Source organism: Benincasa hispida, chromosome 12 (assembly GCF_027475165.1).
Source record: "Benincasa hispida cultivar pf3 chromosome 12, pf3_genome.v1.1, whole genome shotgun sequence".
Lineage (NCBI taxonomy): Eukaryota > Viridiplantae > Streptophyta > Magnoliopsida > Cucurbitales > Cucurbitaceae > Benincasa > Benincasa hispida.
In genome coordinates, this window is record NC_143489.1 from 79,855,098 (window position 1) to 79,877,981 (window position 22,884).

General features: G+C 33.4%; 1 protein-coding gene and 1 long non-coding RNA gene across 4 annotated transcripts; one reads left to right on the forward strand and one right to left on the reverse strand.

Moving 5' to 3' along the window:
• Positions 1–4,908: 4,908 nt before the first annotated feature.
• LOC120068542 (protein MEI2-like 4) lies at positions 4,909–14,438 on the reverse strand. 3 transcript variants are annotated; one of them, XM_039020358.2, is made up of 15 exons: positions 13,570–14,438; positions 12,927–13,144; positions 12,713–12,758; positions 11,270–11,524; positions 10,653–11,086; positions 10,393–10,551; positions 10,001–10,117; positions 9,771–9,922; positions 9,456–9,553; positions 8,972–9,379; positions 7,766–8,417; positions 6,228–6,312; positions 6,035–6,103; positions 5,774–5,953; positions 4,909–5,675 (listed from the first exon to the last, which is right to left on the reverse strand). In XM_039020358.2, exons 2-15 carry the CDS (start codon positions 13,002–13,004, stop codon positions 5,502–5,504), a joined length of 2,907 nt encoding a protein of 968 aa, XP_038876286.1. In that variant the 5' UTR covers positions 13,005–13,144; positions 13,570–14,438; the 3' UTR covers positions 4,909–5,501. The 3 variants fall into 3 exon arrangements, with proteins under 3 accessions (XP_038876286.1, XP_038876285.1, XP_038876287.1); XM_039020357.2 differs by having other exon boundaries at positions 13,770–14,403; XM_039020359.2 differs by having other exon boundaries at positions 9,492–9,553; positions 13,770–14,273.
• Positions 14,439–20,504: 6,066 nt separating this feature from the next.
• On the forward strand, positions 20,505–21,790 carry LOC150032227 (uncharacterized). The gene is made up of 2 exons (XR_016525588.1): positions 20,505–20,743; positions 21,248–21,790. It is a non-coding gene; the product is annotated as an uncharacterized LOC150032227 (long non-coding RNA).
• The last annotated feature ends 1,094 nt before the right edge of the window (positions 21,791–22,884 follow it).

Consider the following 22,884-nt stretch of genomic DNA (forward strand, 5'->3'; position numbering starts at 1 on the left):
TGACTATTTCAAGGTTTGTTCTTATAAAAACTCATTCATTGCATAGGATGCTTCCACTCACATATCTCGTGAATAAGTTTTTGATCACATCATTTGTATTAGTATACAAAATGGGTCGTATCCAATAGTGTTGGATAAGGTACGAATCTCATTTGTATACTTATAGACCATTTTGTCTGCATACTAAAACTTGATCTATTTTTATGTCACCACATAATAGTTAAAGTATTCATATTATAGCCATGGATTCATTTATAGGATACAATATCAATAGTAAGTTATTGAATAAAAACTCAACAACATTTTTATTGATAAATAGAATATGTTAACAACATTTATGAACTGCAAGTTTAGGCCATTCCCAACACGATTGGCAAGGGTTTGAAAGATGATGAAGTCAAAGGCAATAAAAGGTTTTGGAGGAGAGAAGTGAGAAAGGAGAGAGGAAAATTATTAGAGAAATTAAATGAAAGAGAGAGGATACTTTACTTTTAAAAAATAAATTGGTATCTACAATGTCAGTTTAAAACCAACCTTAAAATATATCTTTAATGTCAGTTTAAAACCGATATTAAAGATCCACTTTTTCAAATCGATATTATGCATTCGTTTTTAGTTTTTCCAACTGACATAAAAGGCCAAATTTCTTGTAGTGAATATGTTGGAGATATGTTGATTGACTTTATAATTTTCTCTAAGGAAGTAATTCTGCAGTTGTCTCAAAGAAAGTATTAACATCAGGTTTTGACAACAGATTTGTTTCTCTGCGAAAATACTTTCCTTATCTTGAAATATCCGGTTGTGATATTTAGTATGATATTTTTCTTTATTGCGGCACGACTTATTTTCTATTTTTTGGGAGATGTTTCCTTTTTTGGTTTTATCTATAAAAGAAGTGTCTTATTTTATTTTCAATGAGCAGTTTTATTATGTCGATTTATGTTTTTTAGAGCAATACATTTTCAGTACTCCGGCCGAATTATTCTACATTATGTTCTTGCCCTCTTAGGGGGAGCCTAAGACTCAGCTTCAGAGAAGGAGTTCTCTATCTTAGAAGGACATAAGATTTGTCAGTGAAGGGAGTTCGTTGATCCAAGAGGAAGATAATTAAGTTTAAAGGAGTCTCACACACTGTCGGGTGTTGAAGTGCCAGAAGCTAATATTAACATACTTCAGGAGAGACTAAGTTCAGTTGAGAGGAGTCTCACAACTATGGGGAGCCTAGGTGACATGTGAGTTAAGTTCTACGTGAGTCACTGTAGTAGTTGGTGTATTACAAATAAGTAGGGGAAGGATGTCTTAACCATACGGGTCAGTGTCGTCGTCTTTGTAAACTGCTTAACTCTTTAATATTAGTGAATTATCTTTCCTGGGCACTCTGCTCCCTAAACATAGGTGTTTATCACCGAACTGGGTTACCAACTGTTGTATGTCTTTGCTTGTTTACTTGTTATTGGTATTTTTGTTGCTATAATTGTTGTCAATGCTTTTTGTTTAACATCAATATATCGAGTGACAAGTTACCTTAGCACTTTTTCAAAATATATTCTCATATACAATACCTATAAACATTCTCTTTTTACTTTGCTTGATGGTAAGCCTAACCTTTAATCATATTTCTCATTATCTCATGGATATTGGTTATGTGATTTTCTTTATTTTTATCTTATTTTTTAAAATGTAATTTGCCCCTACTTGAACAAATTATTTTTCTTAGTCAAAATCATTAAATGATTGACAACTATAATAAATCATTGATCAATGTCAACTATAATAAAAGATTTGCTCCAATATATATATAATAAAGACAAAACACATGAAATTATTTCTCAACATATTTAATTTGATTCTAATCCACTAGATTTGAAATTAAAAACCAGTGTATGTTTTAATAAAAACATTTGGACCCATATTTTTAACACTAGACTAAGGAAAGAAAACATATCGGTCATAGTAAATTTAGCTCAATAATAATTGGTATAACATTCTTTCTTAAGAGTAGAAGGTTTAGTCTTTCATCTTCATCATTATTATATTAAAAAGGAAAGAGAAAGAAAAAGTGAATATATATATATAGAAAAAAGAAAAAAAAAAAAAAAAAAAAAAAAAAAAAAAAAAAAAAAAAAACCTAATATTAGTGGGTGCTAATAGAAATATGACACTCCCATGTCCCACCACCTACTATACATTTGTCTTATTCGACATCAAAAATAGTTTTAGTACGTTAATACACATAATTGAACGAGTCACTTCATACTCTTGCCATCTATAATATATTACCATTTCTTATACATTTTAATACACATGTTCTAGTTCAAGCATATACACCCTTTTGCTACTAGCATTATTATTAATTATGCTAAGCTCGTTTATGTTGTCCTGCCTAAATATCTATCATACTTGGATTTTCGTTTTAATTTTAATCTTAATTAGAGAAAATTTCCTTGAGAATATCAGTCCACATTAAAAAGATTATCAATAGGAGCTAACACCAAAATCCTAAAATGTGAAAAGAACCGGTTATCTATTATAGTTCATAGAATCATATTACAAAAACTAATTGTGTTATAACAATGTCAACTTGGGCCATAGTACTATGACTTAGGATGTGTTTCATATACATTTTCAAATATTAATCTAGAAAACGAGTCATTGGGAAGAAATTGGGGTATTTAACAACAACTCATAATAGCTTTTTAAGTGTATTTTAATTAGTTTTTATCAAAAAGGTTTAAATAAAAAAGAGATTTAAAAAATAAAAAAAATAAAAAAACTTTTTTCTCAACTCAATCCAAAAGACCTTATTCTTCATCTAAAAATATAGTTCTCGGGATGAAGTCTATATATAGATTATGATCAACCAAACCAATGAAATTACAAAAATCACTTTGAAGACAATTTTTTGTCTCTATTTTTTTGTGATTTTTTTCTTGTAGTTTTCACTTTTTTCCCAAAAAAAAAAGTTTGAATTTGCAGGCAAATTTTAAAAAAACAAAAAAACAAAAACAAAAGCAAATTTGCTTAATTTTGAATCATTTTGAGAAGTAAATAAAAGAAGTCATATGTGATTCAATTATACTTTACCACCAATCCATAACAAATTATTTACTCCATTATATTTATCTGATATTGAAATTAAGGGATTTTAATACACTTCATAGTACACTTTCTATTCATGTATTATAATTTAGGTAAAAAGAACACTTCATCCGATCCAACTTTATTAAGTACAATTAAGTTCTTATATTTAAAAATTTGTAGTAATTTAGCTCCTATTGTGAGAATGTCATCAAAATTCTGAATTAATTTTTATTATGTAACGACTTGAATTTTATAATTTATAAATCTATTGATTTCTTATTTTTCTAACTCATTTTTATTTTGATTCATGGATTTTTTTTAAAAAAAAGATAAGTTTTCTTTTATATTCAAGAGAGATTCTATTCATGTATTTGGGCATCTATTCTTATTTTGTTATCCGTCATAAACTAAAACTTATTCTACTTCAAATATAATTATTGTATGAGAAAGTTTGGTCAATCACAAACCACTCCACGATGAAATTTTCAAATTATTGAATCAAATCAAGTACAAATGGTCATGTATCTCATATTAAATTTAAGAACCAAAACAATGGCAAATCCCATATAATGCCACATGTCTTTATTTTGAGCGTTTGATCAAGTAAGCATAGCCCGGTCTGGGTCAAAGATAAGATGAGTTGGTGAGGCCCAAAGTCCAAATCCAAATGGTTAAGCTTAAACCCCCGAAGTCCAAGCCCAAAGAGCTTAGCCTGAAGGCCAGGAAGCCCAGATCCAAACGATTGGGCTCAAAGGTCATTTAAGCCCAATTCCATAATGCCTATGAAAAGCTCTAAACAGAGTTCTTCATTTTCAAGGTTCAGAAGTTGACAACTCTGAGGCAAATCCAAGACTATTCAAATTCTACGGATCAAAGAACAAGACACTTGAGAATCAAACACTGTATGAAAAGCAAAAATATTCCAAAGATCAAATGAGTTCGAACCCAAAACTCTAACTTCGAGAACACTTTGGGCGAAGCATATACATTCAAGGTTCAAAAATTTGGGAACCCAGAACACTCATTAAGACTGCTAAAATATTGGTGGATTCTTTGAGACTCGAAGACCAAACATACTCTGAAGATCATAAGATTTGGAATACCAAAATCTCTTTGAAAATCTAAGGACCTTGAAGCCCCGTTGAAGACGACTAAAACACACAAGGCTTAACGGCTTCGATGAAATCTTCAATAAGATACACAAGCCAAATACCGATCCAACGTACAAGATCAAGCCAAGAGTTGATTTAACAAAATCAACAAGTCATGTCTACTTGAGGTGAATCAATTGATAAAGAAATATGGGATGAATATTAGAGTATATTACACCCACACACAAAATTAATACAAAATCAAGATCATTACACTAAATAAATGTCCTTGTTAACATCTCATGTGAACAAGGAAAAAAATTTAGAATGTATAAAAATTGGCTCAACTTGTATAGTCCCAACAAGCCAATTCACATGTGACCTTAAAGTTGGTTTGATTAAATTTAAAACCCCGCCACAAAAAAAAAAAAAAACAACAACAAAAAACTTCTACGGTATTTTGACACATCATTTTCTATTCATTGATATTTTGACACATCATTAGGTAATATAATATTTTAATCTACAGGTCCCACACAATTCTTATATATTTATTTTATAACAAATAGTACAAGAAAAACTGATATGTAGTACTCAATATTATCTCAACTTTTAACTTTCAGCTGATTTTGGATAGATCCTAGCTCAGCCTTGAGCCATACGCCTTCTGAGGTCTTGGGATCAAAATTAGAAGCCTAACTATGTATAGAATAGTAACCTTATAAGAATAGTGAACTAGAAGCAAAGGAAATTTTGATAATTAGTTCATTTCAAAATTTTTCACATGAGCTCCCTCTGTCTCTCACATTCTCAACTGTTACAAGTAATTTCCAAGTCAAACCCAAAAATAAAAATGGAAAAAAGGTAATAAAAAAAAAATCAACAAAAAAAAAAAAGTGGGGTATAGCAGAGGAAGCCTCATCTGCTCACGTCAAACCATGACAAAATATCTCCAGGATCAAATACTCATATACATGAAGTCTTTCCCTTTTTAGTTTCCATCTCTTATAATATATAATATATCACTCTCGAAATCAAAATTTGGAGGCTCCAACAGATGCTCCTTGAACTATTGTTTCAGAGCTCCTTTCTTTTTTTTGTTTTGTTTTTTTTTTTTTTGGTTCTTTTTCTTCCCTTTGAAGTTGCGGGAGGAGTAGAGGGGTGGGGAGGGAGACGAGACAAGACGACTTAGCATTGGCTAAGCATTCCTTCTCTAATGTCACCAACTGCAGCGAATTTCCCTGCCTTGAGCCACTATAAAAATTAGGTCAAACTTTGGTGGATGTAGTTTTAAGTTACTCCGTCCTCTAAGGTTAGTGAACACAAAAATTATGGTACTGGCTGGTCCAAATCCTTTACAAGACATGAAGAAGATGCGTCTCCACTGGAATAATTCTCACCATTTCCAGAAATTATTAGACCTTCATCAGGATTTTCGTCCTGCGTATTGGTTCGGGTTTTTCCTGGCCTGGTACGAACATTTACCCCCATTGGAAATGGAACCTATTAGAAATACAAGTAGACATGACTTCCGTGTGTTCAGGAAACAAACACCAAATATTCCACCCTTCAAAAGATTTCTATGTGATTCTATTTCGTACCTGATCGCCTGCATTGGGGCCATCAGTGTTGAAAAGGATTGGTCGACATCGCTTATCTTCATTCATTAAGCTTGAATTCTGGAAATGAGCGATGAGAGCAGCTTTTCCTTGTATGCGAGCATATGCAAGTGATGCCACCTTCTCACTATTGAATTTCTCCCATTTTTTCCCATTAAATGCCTGCAAGTATGTCACTCCTTTGTCAATAAAAACTTAGTATGACCTCAACCTCTTTCCTGCAAGCTAAAATAGTATACAAACCTCATAAAATGGAATGATTAGGCCAGGATCAGTCATGTTAATGAACGCATATCCCACGTTACATTTGTTCTGCAACATAAGGTGTAATGTGTATAAGCACCAAAATTGTGATGAAACAGAATGAAGGAAGATACTTTTGCGGCACTTCTAATCTCCCATAAGATTGAAGGGTGGCTTCTGAACACTAGCTTACCTTAAAGTCAATGGGCAGATAGATGAAGTCATAAGTTCCTCGATGGCGTTCATCAATTGCAGCCAAAAGCATCTTTGACGTATATCTGGCAATTGAAATCATGATGGATTATGAGCGTTCAGATTGAACAAGGGACCAAAAACTGATGTTAAAAACCATTAAAACATTGTGAATAACTCTTTCTTTTTGCATCAGAAGTAGGTTGATATTGCAGATATTACCATCAATTACGCAGTCCAACATCATTACATCCCTGCATTAATTAGCTACAATAACATACTCAGAATACTAGACGGTGTCAATGATTAAGGCAGAAATAACACACATTTTCCTTTTCTTTTATTAGCTTTTTTGTGGGGATGGGAGATAGGGTTAATATCACAGGAAATCATGTCTGAAAAAAGGTCTACGGACAGAAGGAAAAGACAGAATAAGGGACAAATTAGGTAGTGATGCGGCCACATTCTGAATAATCCTCATTCAGAAAAACAGTACCTTCATTATGTAACCAACCATACTCAGCATCCAATAACATTCCTTAAACAGAGAGAAGTTCTAATATGGTACGAATTATAGACTCCATGAAACAGAATTCTCTGTTTCATAAATAAGCAACTCTCGGGACTCGCATGAGTTGTGTATCCATGGCCTAGGTAAAACCATGTGGTATATCATCCTCAACATAAGATGAAAGGAGTTTAGTTCAAAGTGGTAATGTGTTCCTTCACTGAATGAAGAAAGCATAAACAAGACACCATCATCTCATGAAACTAGGAACTTCAGATGGAGGATTGAAGGAGCGGGGAAAAAATCAAGAGGTGGGAGGAACTCCAGATGGAGGTGTTCAGGGTTTGGAATGTACTGAAGTGCAATGCATTTAATTTGGTCAACTACAGCCAAGCAGAGATGGTTCCAAGAAGTTAGAAGAAACAATTATTTATCGTGTCCTTGAATAGATTTTGTTCTTTAGGTGTACAACTGTGTCCATGACTAAAGATCATTTATTAGAAGTAACTAGGTAGCGATCCCATCCCCTTGTGGCCCCATACAACTTAAACATGAGAAGAGACGAGTCTTCGAGGTTACAAGACAAACCCGAGCGTGAAGAAAAGATAACAAAAGTTTGGAGCATGAAACCGTAAGTTAACTTTAGTGGAGAAAACCATGCATGGTGTCAAATAAAGCTGAACAAACAACCACCTAATGAAGTAGAATTCAGTTAGCAACTATGACACATTTGCAAACATTTTCATTTCTCAATCAGATGAAAAAACAACAGTACCATCACTCGGGAGAAAACCAGCACAATCTTTTTGTATATGTTAATATCACAAATGAAAAGCAAAACTGTCTTATGACCTAAGAATGGAAATTAAGATCACAGGAAAACTCTTCTATGCAAAAGCAAAGCATGAACCGCAATAATCAATGCAGTGTACCAACCTTTATCATATCCTGAGCACTGACAACGATCTAATGGAAAGAGACCTTGATGATTATGAGAAAAGCTTTAAAGAATTTAAGAGAAGAGTACTAACTTGTTGGGAATGTTCTTTATCATAAGTGTAGTACGATTGTCTTCACCCCTCATTATGCGATCAATATCAAGTTCATATTGCTTCTTATCTGCTTGATTAGAGGCTGCTTCATTTCTTCGGCTTCTACCACGTTCATTTGAAGAGTCAAATGAATTCATCATTGGAAGAATTTGGCCCCGTCCAGGAAAAACCATGCACCGCTGATGATGAGATTGTAGTCCTACATTCCGTTGAGGGATAGGAAGCTCTACAGAATTTCCACCAACTTGTGGGAAGATATGAGAGAAAAAATCCATAGACTGTGGTGAATTGTTAGACAAATTCATATTCCCTATAGAACCTGAATGGAAACCAGAGGCTTTTGACAATTCCCCAGCATAAGCATGCTGTCTATCCCAAATAGAAGGATTAACAGCTGGTGCTGATCCAACGTGGTGATTATTCATGGGCATAACTGTGTGCATCAAATGAGATGCTGCTCTTGGAACTCCATGGACCTGGGACGGGGTATGGGCAGCAGAAATTCCATTCATATAAGATGGAGAATTTGGCCATACAACACCTGGAGCTGGAGGCTGGGGCCGGTAGGAGTTACCCCATGTATAATGAGGTCCAGGAATGGGGCATGTTCTATTACCACCAGATGCAAAAACTGCAAAAATAATGGCATCCAGCTAAATGACGGCATGAAAATGCTAAAAAAATCGACCTATCATCCTGATGGAAGTAAATTGGCAACCATTGGTATATACAGAAAATGAATAGTTTATTGTCAGTAACAATCAATTTCAACACAAAAAGGTTCTTCCTGCAATGGGGATTGGTACCAGTTAAACACCGTACACCAGCACAGATTTCAGGCAATTTGCTTTCTACTTTTTACAGGAAACATACTTTACAGCTTACAAGAAAAAAAATAAAGAAAGAAACAATAAGGTGACAACAATGCTGATATTATAACAGTACTAAAACCAGACCAAGCACAAAAGAAGAGATGAGGCATCCCCCCAAAACATACCAACTAAGGACCACAAAAAGCTCTCCAGTTTATTTCTATAAGAAAAGATTAATAGTTTATTAAGAATCTCCAATCAACTGCATAGTGAACCAAACAATTCAATTGAAGTAAATGAAGACCCTTAATCAAATAGCTGAGCATACTTTCAATATAATTATAGGACAAGTCGCGGAAGTGTTTAAACATACCATCTTCATTCAATTCAATTGATCGACCATTAAAGTTCACTCCACATAGCCTGCTATCAGCTCTTTCGGGTGGTCGTAGACTGATGTTTCCTGCAATCGTATTTAGAGAATTGCAGTGAACATTGCTGTTCAAACCATCAGGGTGTTCTGGAAGTGAATGAGGATGAACAGCTGGAGATGCCCGGATACCCAGCTTCAGTTGTGAAGGTGAATGACCAGAGTCAATGAAGCCAGATTGGTTGCCAGTTGATTCAGATCTCACTACAGAAGGTAAGCTACTAGGAACGCTAGAAGATATCCCATGATGCAACACAGTCTCCAGAGATGGAGCTCGTAACACAGAATGTACTCCAAGAACAGATCCATTACTCAGGCTGCTAGACTTGATAGTCCCACCAGGAACTAAGCCTGCAATATTTTTCTTTTGTGAGACAAACAAAATACTCAGAATTCACAATTAACGAGCGTGGTTTTGCTATAATACCAGAGAAGCCAGCACTACAGTTAATGGGAGGGCTACCCTGTTGCAAATAGAGACCAATATCTTCCCGCTCCAACTGCGGATGTAATTGTTGTACCAAACTGCAGCACAAAGATAAATAAATAAATTTGTTAGCATCTGTTAACAACTCGCTTCTTCTAATTTAAATCGGTTGGGGATCGGAAAAAAATTATTTCCAAAGAGGCTGTGATGTAAGAAGAATAGGGTTAATTGGGTCATTGGGTAAAAAGGGAATTAACCTAGACGGGTTTGAAACTAAAGCATGAACAAGCATCAAAAGGGCATATTTGTAAGAACCTGCGTCTCACACCACCAGGACGACTTGGCTCAAGCTTTATCTGCTTGCCTGCTATATCACTCAGGTTTAATGCACAAAGAGCAGCCTCTGCTGCTCGGATATCATAAAATTCAATGAATTTATGATGACTTCTGTGGGGGGCTTCACGGATCTGTAATTTTGAAGAACAATGTCAGATTTCTCAGAGCATATAATGGAATGCATGGTAAAAATTGAATCCCAGCCTCACCTCCTTGATTTCTCCATAGACACCAAATATTTGACGAAGTTCTTCATTTGAAACAGAAGACTCAAGGTTAAAAACAACAAGTGTTCCTTGGTTGATATCTTTTTCAGAAGGGTTGTCCTGGAAAAAGTAGTATAGAGAAAGATGTGAGCAAGGAAGAAGTCGTGAAAGAATTTAAGGCAGTTAGCCTGGTATGGTTAGTAATGACAATAAGAATAAATCTCCACGAAATGCAAATACTTCACAGGCAGCTACTTAGAATGGAAAAGCAAATAAGATAATAGATCTAACTAGTTAATGCATAATTCATCTGTCTTAAAATCAGCCATTTGATTCCCCGCCACCACTAGTGAGCTGAACTCATAAGGTTAAGATTACACTGAACAGAAACCAACCTTCGGTATGGAATAATGTATGTCAAGCTTCCTTCGTCTCAACGGTTTATTCTGGAGTGCTTTCATTGCATTACGGGCGGCTCTAATATCATAATAGGATATCATAACAAACCCTCGATGTTTGCATGCTGTATAAAGAGTGCGAATGTCTCCATATTGCTGCAGATTATGGAACAAGAGTGTATATATATTAATTAGCATGGAATGCTACTTCAAAAAGCACGAAGGAAACAATATTGAAAGTCAAGAAAAATGTGCACCTCAAAAAGGACCTTCAATTCAGAATCTTCAACATTGCTATTTATGTTTCTCACAAACAGTGTCCTGGAAGGATGCTCGCCTAAAGGATGCTCTCCAGCCATAGCACCATTATGCATCCCCGGCAAATTGTTAAAAAGTCCTCCAGGAGATTCAGAATTCTTTTGTCCCACAGATAACCCATCGTCACCCAAATCCATCCCTCCAACATTGCTAAAGAAATCCAAGTCTTCAGCATCATCCTCACCAGTTGTTTCAACCAAACAATCAAGCCCATCAGTTACTCCAGCAAGTAAGTCATCATCGTCAGGAAGGAGGTTTCCAATGGTCTGGGCCTCCAGTTCTTCAAGTGACTCAAAAACTTCCTCCTCCTCAAAGTGAGATGCAACAGTATCAACAGAATGGCCATATAGTGCATTGCTCGGAGAAAAGCGCACTGCCCAAATAAACACAAATACATATAGTAAAATGATAGACTTGCAAGGATAAAACTGACGAGGTTGAGCAAGCCAAGAATATAGCTCATTTAGAACTTATTTGAAAGTTCATTTAGATTTCAATTCATTAGCCAGCATCCTCATCAGGTATAAATATGTGAAAAAGCAATCAAGATACTTACACTTCCTAGTAAATATATCTGATAAAGAACTGGAGAAGAGACTACTCTCATACTGAGAATTCATCATATTGACATCATTACTTCGAGAAAAATAATTGGATGTTCTTTCAGCTCCAACAGCATGTCTATTCAGGATAAGACTTGCATTCTGGTCTCTCACAGGAAACGAATCATGATTTTCCAGTGAGTTTTCTGTCAGGCACTCACCTATTGAAAATTTTTCCACAGATGATGAAGCGCCTGATATGTTACTGGCTGTTCATAAACATTGAAAAAAAATGGTCTTGTCAGTTAGAGGAAAGTCCTCACCACACTACAACAAGCATAATTAACAATACAATAGAACCAACTCAAGATAGCTCCACTCCCCAGAATATTGCAAAAAAAAAATGCATACATAAATAGGCTGAATTATATAAAATCCATGTCGCTTATTTTAATTTTGCACTTAATGTTTTAGAAGTTTAAATTTCACCTCCAATCCAATCCTTAAATTTTGCTTTTAGAAAATCCCCTTTGTTAGCAATTCCCATCAAAATGCATAGAGGAAATAATAGATTGGAGGTAGAATTGAAGCTAATAAAATATATAGAACAAAGTTGAAACCAACTACATAGGTTAGGGACAGAATTGAGACCAACTAAACTATGCAAAATTGATGACTTTCTTTTCATTTTTATCCATTGGGTATGTAGGCACATGTGGGTTGGTGACTGGGCACAGGGGATAGAGTACTATAGACTTTCAGGCAGGTAATGTTGTTCCAGCAATAACCAATGTGGGTGGGCATAGTAATTGAAGAAGAGACGAACTGTAAACTGAAAGTCTTTACAAAATTTGTGGGGTCAAATCACAATGACCATCTATCTAGGAGGTCATTAAATCCTCTGCAAGATTCCTCATGTCAAACATAATAGGGGTCAAAAGTGTTATTTTGTGAGATTAGCCATGGTGCAAAAGTTGGGTTGAACATCCATTGTTATCAAAGAAACGAAGTGTTGTTATGGCATATAAAACAACATATAAGAAAAACAATTTTTTTAAAGAAAAAAACAAACAAACAAGTTATTTGACATGTCTTGAAATTCATGGGTTGTACATCATCCAAAAAAAAAAAATGATGAATTCTGTCTCTGTTTTGCAGTGGGATAATCACAGACAAGTGTCTTCAAACATTGCACTTTTTATGCATTATGTCATGTTGATGCTCCTAATTATGAGAATTACCATCCATTGTAATTGGATTCCATATCATTGTAATTTCCAAATGCCTCTTTAGAACCCCTAGACATGCTACATTTCTCATAATATAGAACAGGAAATGTGTGGTGGTCAATCGATTGATGACAAATTATATTCTGTCACTTGAAAGGTCAAGTATACAAGATAAAAACACAAGAAACTAAAAGTAACCAAAACAGAAAATAGGGTAAATGCACTGACCACGGTGATTTGGCACACTAGCTGACTTCCAAACTCCAACCTGCCCCTGGAACGCAGGGAAAAAAGAAATAAGAAATTGGAAGAAAACAGAAATGATGGAGGAGGGCACTGAAAAAACAGATCCTCGAAAATGCAGTCTTTATGAACTGCAAGAACAAGCAATCTCTTATGCTAGAAAAAATATGAAACACGAAAGCCAAGAGTCTGACTATACCTCATCTGAATGATGTAAATCGTCGGAGAAGAAGGAAGATGAAGACAAACCCTTCAAGTCCAATACTTCGGACGGCATGATGGAACCGAAAAAGAACAAATCCCGAAATATAGAAAGATAACTCAAAGAAGCTCCATAAAAAAAAAAAAGGACGCCAAAAATTACAAGCCTACTCCTTAAGAAGGCAATTCAAAAGCTTTCCTCGAGTCTACAAAAATCTGCAGGTAGAGCAAAACTTTTCAGGAGTGGACAAAAATAAATAAATTAGAAAACGAAGAATCATTGAATAAACTGACTTAAACACCACAATTCATATGTACCGCATGGTCAAACAGGAAAGAAAAAGAACAACAACAGCAAAAAAAAACCAGTTGCTCCTTTGAGATCTCGAGAGTAATGCAACAAATTAAACAAAACGAATCATAAACATTAACATAGAGATCACCTGCCAAAAATTAAGTTTCATAAACACAAAACTAGAAATGGAAGGAAAGAAAAAGGTTGCTCCTCCAGCAGTATTTGTTAACAACAAAATCCAAACAAGAAACCGCGAGATCGCAAGAATTAGAAGAAAAACCAAAGCACAAGAAGTAAATTCAACAAGATTAAAACCTCGAATTGAGCTAGAAACACCACAGTTTACCTCGAAAAACGAGAAAATTGAGAAGAAAAAAAAAACAAAAGATACGGCAGTAGAAACAACAAAAAGAAATGGAAATTTCTGAAGGAAGAGAGGGAGAAAGCAGAAGAAAGATCGGAGCGGCAATTTAGAGAAAGGGAAGGAGAAAAGGAAGAATTTAAACAAGAAAGAGGAAGACAGAGAGGAGAAAAAGAATAGATTACGGCATAAGGCATGGGAGGTTGAAGAAGGAATCATCTAGGCATCTGTGCCGTGCAAGATCCTCCAAAGGGTTTGATGCTCAATTTTCCTGCATTGCACGTTAGCCCCAAAACCTCCATCCCCTTCATGTTTTTTCTTCTTTTTTTTGGGGGGGGTTTGTTTATTTTATTATAATTTCAAACCTCCATTGTAGAAGCCTTAGGTTTCTGTAATCAATATCTTCCTCCAGAGCTCGGGTGAAGCGCAGGAGGAGAGTTTTTAGGTTTCAGGGAAGAAATTAAAGAGAAATTCTCCGGCGAGATTCGTAGCCCTCGCCTGAGAAAAGGAAGAGATGGAGGAAGAAACAAAGAAGAAGAAGAGGAAGAAGAAAGAGAAATGAAATTGAGATTTTTTTTTTTTTTTTTTTTTTGGGAGGGAGGAAGGGGGACTTTGTGTAGACGGAGAAAAAATAGATTGGACGGTGGTGTTGAATGTTTTTGTGTTAGAAGAAGAAGAGAATTGCCTACAAACACGAGAGAGATAGATCGGGGGAAAAGAGAGAGAGTGAGAAGTGGTTAGGACTTGCCGTCAAAAAGGTGTTTTTAACGCCGTCAAATTTCTTTTTTTTTTTAATTTTTTTAATTTTTTTAATTTTTTGTGCGGTTCGTAGTAAAAGCAAGTCCTCCCTTCTCTCTTCTATTCTGTTGTGTTTGCGTTGTTTTGTGATGTCTTTCGTAATTAACCTTTAACTCTCTTTTTCTCTCTCTCCTCCACGCTGGATACACCCCCTGCCCTTGCTTAACCTTAAACAACTTTTCTTTCTTTCTTTCTTTTTTCACCCTTTTTCCTATTTTGTTTTCTCCCCTCGCCTCTTCTAAATTTCATTCTTAACTTTCATGTTTATGAATGCAAACAACGTGTCTCCAATGATATACTCATTCAATCACAAAACAAATGTCCTCCACTTACAACTAAATCATCAGTTCGAGCTAATTACTCTTGTCATTTGACCACCTCGACATATATTGTAAATATAGTATCGGTTTATAAATCCTTAAATGTATCATAGTCAGAAAGTCATATGAATCGTTACTCTCCAACACTCGTACAAATATGTAATTAACAGATATTCTGACTCTATCAAACACTTGACTATGCTATAAGATGTGTGTGTCAAATATCTTGTAGGAGTCGGTTCTATAAGGACGCAATCATATAAGGATGTATCTAACTAAGTTTTATGGACATTCAAATTATTTAACAAACTCTCAAACTTTTATCTTATATTGTTGCATTCTCAAATTTTAAAGTTTAACTAAGATTCGATTGGTTACCATTTGCTATTTGGTTTTTTATTTTTAATTTTTTTTTCTCAACTTATTACAATGCTTATCATATTTATTGAGTAAAAGAGTTGAATTTTTGGCTAGTTCTAAAAACAATAAGTAGTTTTTTTATATATATATATATATAATACTACTTTTTTTAGGCCACGTTTGATAATCATTTGGTTTTTTGTTTTTAATTTTGAAAATTAAGCTTATAGACACTATTTCCACCTCCAATTTGTTCTATTTGTTATATACTTTTTAGCAATGGTTTAAAAAACCAACCATTGTACTTAAGAAATATGCAAATCATGGTAAGAAATGAGGAAAAATTCAACTTAGTTTTAAAATTAAAAAACAAAAACAAAAAATAAGATGGTCACCAAACAGGGCTTTAGTTTTCAAATTTTGACTTGACTTTTGAAGATATTGGGAAAAAGTAGATAACAAAGTAATAAATTTAAAAGTAGGTGATATTTATAGACTTTATTTTTCAAAAATCAAATATTTATCAAATTAGACCTAATATATTAGATACAAAATTTTAGTTATATTTTAAAAAATCAAAATTGAAAGGTTAATAATCTATTAAACATTTTTTTTTAAAGTTGAATAAAGATATAAATAAAAAATGAGTTCCAAATTGATTGATGTAACTTTTAAAATAACTGCAACAATTGTGCTTGAATAAAAGTAAATTAGTATTTGATAAATTTAAATTTTAAATTAAAAAAACTAATTACGATATTTGGTAAATTAACATTAAATTAGTGTACTTTATTTTTATTTATATGAGTCAAAATAGCTTATTATTTCAATTATTATCGTATTGATATAATTTAAAATTTATTATAATATTTTTATTTAAAAATTTATATGATTTGAATTTCATTTAATTTTGTTGAATCTAGATTATTTAAAAAAAAAGTGATAAAAAATTGAATCAATCAAAATCTCAATATATATAGAGAATGATATTTTTATAATATATTTATTTAAATGGTTAAGAAGGGAAGAGATTTTCAGAAAAACTAAATTTAAGTAATTGTAACAAATTAATAAATAAGTTGTCAAACAGTACAACCAAATAAATTTCTCCTTAAATCACTTTTTATAATGGTAAATACGTCCCAAAGAGAGCTTAAATAGCTTTAGTAGTTTAACCCTAAGAAAAACAAATAAATAAAATGGAGATGAGGGGGTGAAGTTTGGTGTGGTTGGTTCAAGAAACCTGCTCTGCTGCTGCAAACCACATATACATAACATAACACAAAATACTGTGACTGATTGATTTCTTCTTTCTGCAAACAAAAAACAAAAAATGAAAAATAAAAAGAATCTCTACCTTTTTTGTACTTCCCAATTCCCCCATCCATTTTTATTCTCTCTACCATTATTTTCTATTTTTAATTTATTTTTTCAATTCCCTTCAATCCTTCATATTTCAAATCAACCAACCATTTTTTCCCTTTTTTTTTTTTTTTTGTTTACTTACCAATTACCAACCCCCTACTCTTTCATCTCTCAAACACATTATTTACTTTTTTCACTTTTACCTAAAATTAAACCGCTAATCACACTAACCATTCCTTGAGTATAGGACAGGTGACACATTGTCTGGATTGGAAGAAACATGCCTGTCCAGTTGAATAAGGAGAACATAAATAATTTTATATATTTATATATCTTTAAACATATAATTATATTACAAAGAATTAGCACTAATCACATGTGGGAGCAATCATTGAATTTCCAGACTTGAAGGGAATCAAACTCCTTTCATTTTTTTTTTCGACTTCATTTTATTTTCATGTGCTTTTTTTCTTTCTTTTTTTTTTTTTAAAAAAAAAAATTTTGTTTATTTAGTTGTAAATTAATTTACTGGATGGGATTGGAGAAGAAGGGGAGTTGTTTGAGGGCACCAATCAGATTCTCTTTCCCGCCTTATTATTATTTACTTATTTATTTATTTATTGTTGTGTAATTATTATCCTTATCCTTTCTATCATCTCTCTCTCTCTCTCTTTCTACTCCAAACTTGTCTTTTTGCCTTTCCCACTTCTCCCATTATTTCTTCATTATTTTTCCTTCCAATCATTTATTAACGTGTATTCAAGAAACTAAAAAACACAATAAAAATAGAAATAGAAATAAAAAATGTTAAAAAGAAATGGGCCGAATGGATCCTCGGCCCAATGGGCTTTTGAATAATGGGCCTTCACTCTTCACCCACTCGAATCGACAACGCGCCTAACCTTCATTTTCGGTCCCCACACCCCGACTGCCCATGTTGTTTCACGTGTTACGTTAAATCACTCCCATTAACGTTGTTCTTATTTTTTTGTCCCAATTAATTGGCTTTTCTTTTCTAAAATTTTCTCTCTTTTATTTACTAGGAAACTTGTTTCCTTGATTTGTCATCTAGTTTAATGTAAATTGTGTGTGTGTGTATATATATACATATACACTTTTATTAGGTAGACCTAAATTGCAACTCCAAAATAAATAAATGTAAAAATTTACGAAAATAATTCTTTTAAAAAAATACCCATCCCTTACTTTCCAAACTTGATTACTTACTTTCGTGTTATACACATGACGAGACATTACTCATTGCAAAGTTTCGTTCTTTCTGTTTAAGTTAAATTATATAAAAGAAAAACATATATATATAGGCTACCCTCCGACGGTCAAATTTGACAGCAACAAACAGACACAAACGACAGACATAAAAAATATGAGACCTGCAAAAAAAGAAACTTATTACAGGTTGAATCATGGATCTCACTCTCTTTAAGACTATCTCGTGGCTTTGTCTAAGTGTGCAAGCAGTTCTACAGAAGTGTCACGTTGTCTCCAAGGTTTAAAACAACCCAAAAAACTGTCTCGATCGAAAATGCATAGTATCCGACCGGAAAAACTCACACGCTTCAGATTAAAATGAAATGAATTGATATGATCTGAAAGAGCTGAAGGCTTTCGACGCAAAAATATCAAGGTAAAATAAAATTAATTATTTATTTTTTTATTTAAAAAAAAATAATCACACACAAGCCTCGCTCGGACGGTGCGCAAGCTATCGACCGTACTCACTCCCTCTAAAATATGGGTATCCCTTGAGACCCAAAGTTAAAGTCTAAGATGAGAGTATAAGAAGGAGACTCCTCTTTAAAAAAAATAATCAATGTGGGATTCTCAACCAAAAGTTTTTTCATTTTCTTTTAAAAACTTGATTTTCACTCAACAAATATATATTTTAAATGGAAAAATTGTTGAAAATATTTTCAAATATAATAAAAAAAAAAAAGAAAAATTAACGGAATGAGGCAACTTTTGCCATATTAAAAACAGACCTATTTCAAAAGTTGCAGTAATAAAACGGAAGTTTAGATCATCATACCCTCCAAATCCCAATTTATGCCTAAAATTTTAAAGGATTGGTATTCTAAACGTAATTTTAAAACGTTTATGAAATGCCAAAGATAAATTATATTGTAATTTTTGGAAGAATATAAAGATATGACACACTTCTAGCATACTTCTATTGAAATCATTACAACTAAAATAGATGGATGAAAATTTGATATATTTTTTTTAATTATCGACAAAACGAGGGATAGAGAAAATTGAACCTCTCACATTGATATTGGTGGTACAAAATTTATGCTTTAAGTGATCAAAGTTTGGATTAATTGAACCATGCGAAGTGATCAACAAATTATATGTATATATGTGTATATATATATTGGAAAATAAGCTTCATTAAAGCCAAAACTAACCACCACCACAAACCTCCCCTTTTTAACGCATGGAAATCCACTCTGATACATCATTACCCAGAAAATAAAAGAAACCTAAGGGAAAGAATGACACTAATCTTTACAAAAAAAAAAAAAAAAAAAAAAAAAAAAAAAAAAAAAAAAAAAAAATCGAATACATCGCTTGATCAAGTCAGAGTGCAGCTAAATTGCAAGAACAATGACACTTCAAAAAGAAACTTCCAACCCCTAATCGATTGCATAATAGGTTTCAATTAAACTTCGAAGATCTTCCGCTATATCTTTCATCTCCAACATCTTAATTTTCCATCTCCATTTGAATTTCCACCAACCCGTACCTATCAAAGATCCAATGAAATCACATATAATCCAACTCAATCTAACTCAGACCGTCATTATAAAGATTAATGGTCATAAACATCTGTCATCCATACTCCCTTTCTCATGAGAATTATATATGGTTTAAGTTTTAACTGAATGAAGAATTGTTCTTTTAAAAAAATATTAAATAAATAAATAAAAATATTTCGTACATAACATTGATCTCTGATTCTCCACATGACATTGAATTCGGGAAATGCAATTATTGAAAATTCTCATTTCCCAAACATATCCTATTTTTAGCAAACTTTAAACAAAAGGACATCTAAAACTCAAAATTATATATATAAACCCTGAGAGAGTGTGAAATGGTAAAGTAAAAAAAGACAGAAAAGAATGAGGGAATTGAGTAAGACAAAGTCAAAGAAATTGAAAACCAATGATTTAAAAGGAAACTGTTAAAAATTTAGACACAAATATTAGTCTTTGTCTGCCACTTAAAAAAAAAAAAAAAAAAAAACCTCACAGTCCCAAAGCCCTAAAGACTGAAGTGAGTGATCAACAGATAAAGCAAAAGTGTGGTTATGCTTAAGACAAAAGGAAACCCCTTTTATGTAATTGGAAATTAAGATTAGAGCCCCAAATTATACCATTCCATATATGATGGATAGCCTTTTAAAAAATTAAAATAAAATTCATTATACCCTCCCTCCTTTTTTCCCCTTTATTCCATGCCCTCTCACTATTTTTATCACTAAAATTCACGACATGACAGATATGTATTCAAAAATGCTCTTTACTAATTAGAAATACGTTTAAATTTTAGTTAATTTACATAAATCTACTTACATAATATAGTAGACCATTTGATTTGTGTAGTGGATCATTTTAATTGTTTTGGACCATTAATATTAGAATTAGGATGAGTTGGATTATTGCAGAAAATAGATAAAAGTAAAAGAGTGAGGAGAATTAGGTATTGGGAATGTTTATGGGAAAGATAAGAGTTTGATGGGAATGGGGAAATTAAAATTAGGGAACAATTTCAAACCCTAAGCCCAATCCTCCACATCAAAGAAAAAGCCAAAATACTAGACGACAAAAACTATAGTGAAAAAAAAAAAAATGAAAGGCTAATCCCTTTGATTATTTTAATTAACCTTCCAAATCAAATTTTTTTTTTCAAACCTCTTTATCAAGTTCAACTTGACCGACGCATATTCTGAAAAAAATTAAAATGAAAGCTTTCTTTATTCCACAAAAGCCTACAAATACAATTCATCATTACTTGGATTTACAATTTTAGATTTGCGTGTGAACCTGAATATTAGCCCATTTCAATATTTGAAGACACCATGTTAAATTGTTAATGGATTGGAGCATAGGGTGCCCTCCTTCAATTTTGGGAGGTCAAAAACTTAATGCAGACGTGACTTGATCAAAGAAAAGGAGATCAGGTGGACTTGAGTGGATTATTCAGAACCATGAAAGACATGCAATTTTGGGTGATTGAAAGATCACAGAAAGAGGTGTGGTGTCAGTTTGCCGAAAGTAGAAGCTTTATTAAAGGTATTTGGTTTGGGACTAATCCTCCCCTTGAAGTTGAATCGAATGCTCTTGAAGTTAATAATTTTTTTTTATGTGTAAGGAGTTCTCACTTGTGAAAATTGGAGTTCTTTCTCAGGATATTCGTTTTTGTTAGCAACTTTATTAACATTACCCATTGAAAGATTAACTACTCTGTAAATGGTGAATTAAATCAATAACTCTAAAACAGTTAATTAGTTAGACAGTTGTGATTCTATAAATACATTGTAATAGTGCAGAAACAAGTAAAACTTAAAGCAAACTTTACAGAGTTCTTCAAGAGAGGGTATCTAAATACTCAGTCATAACTTGTCAAAATACAAGTTTTTGTACCATTTTTCATAGAATAATGAAGGACGGAAAGAAAATTATGCGTCAATCATGCTTAGAATTCATGCTAAATATCAAACTTGCGCTAAAGTATTTCAAAAGCACCCGCTAACCGCATATCATGAGCATATTACACCAAAAGTATTTATTTTGCAGATGACCACAGGAGACGCCACATGCGTTGATCTTCCAAAGAACAAACAGACGATCGCATGCCTCAGGATCTCTAAAACTGTACCAGTGGATCTTCTATCAAGCTTTCAGAACGTTGACCATAATTGCAGTGTTGATATTCGTACCTACCGCGTCAGATGATGATGACTAATCAGAGCGGGAATCCCAATAAGGAACAATGTGTGGCTTTATAAATAGAGTCTTGATGCTAAGAAGAAGAATCATCATCAGATCATTAGAAAATTTACGATCCAGAGATTTTGTGATTTACAAGAGAGAAATCCAACTCCATCTTTTTCACCCCGATCATCATCGGACCCTCACTGAAGCAAGAGTCTAAGAGGGCCTTCTCTATCTTGCTAACCAACCTAGGCATTTACCTGTTGAGAGCAAGAAATTGCTACCAACTACCTCTTCACCTTATTCTCTTATCATTTTGTTGTTGTACTGCACTATAGTTTAAGAATTTATTCACCTGTATTGAACAACTATATCTCTATCTTAATATCATCATGTCTTCATTCATCATTTCTTTTATATTTGCTTTCATTTTAACCTTTGTCATGAGTCACTTATCTCAACACGGTAAGGGGAAGGTTAATATCATGAAGTAAGTAGAATCTGAGGAAGTTTTCATGTTTTCTTAATATATAGTCACTTAAATGTTGGCCTATGAACACTCATAGAGACAAGTAGCTATAACTAGCCTCCTGAGAAAGAAAGCAGTCATGGAACTTGTTAAGAAAAGCAAGAAATATTGTTAGAGATAGAAACAACCTTACGCTCATAACAACTTCATTCATGCATCATAGAGATATGACAAGTGTGGCTGGCCATTGAAAGATGTGCGATAATTGGAAGTTGTGAGCCAGAATAAGTTCTTGCGATAATGCTCGATGATGCAGTATTATCTTCTCACAGACCCTGACCTTTCCATACATTTTACCTTCACGTTAAGGTTGTTGTTTTCTACAATCTCTCTACGTTGTCTCTCACGAGCATCTCTGCCAGTTTAGAACTGAGTTAATCGCATGTTTTAAACCTCATTCTTATAAATTTGTAACTTTGCCACATACACATACTTATTTGTCTCGATTGGTACAAATTTCCATGTTCGGCCTTAAGAGACCCTAAGAAACTCGTAATTAGGTTACACTTGGCTTGAGAACGAGAAAAATTATGATCAACGCATACTCACTACATTTAGACACAGAACATTAATAACGCAAATACACCTTAGTGTAGACCAAAATCAACGCATATTTTTAGCACAACAAGTTTTTGGGGTCGTTTTCGGAGATTTGGCAACTAATTGAGTCTTTAATTTATGTGAATTCTGCAGGCGCCCTTTCTCCTTTTTGGAGTACTGTAAACGTAAGCAACAGGCTGCAGGTAGTATATGAATACGGGAATAGAACCCAAGCTTAATATTACCCTAAAATAGAAAGAACTTTCCATCGTAGAGCAAGATAGAATCGTAATCGGTGTAGAAGAAATATGGCTAACAATAACAATGTTGGAATGCCTTGAATTTGTTTGTTGGCGCTTCGAACAACCAAGAAACCTATGTAGGATTCGTATTTAGCATATTTATTTGTTTGTAGTTATTTACGATTATG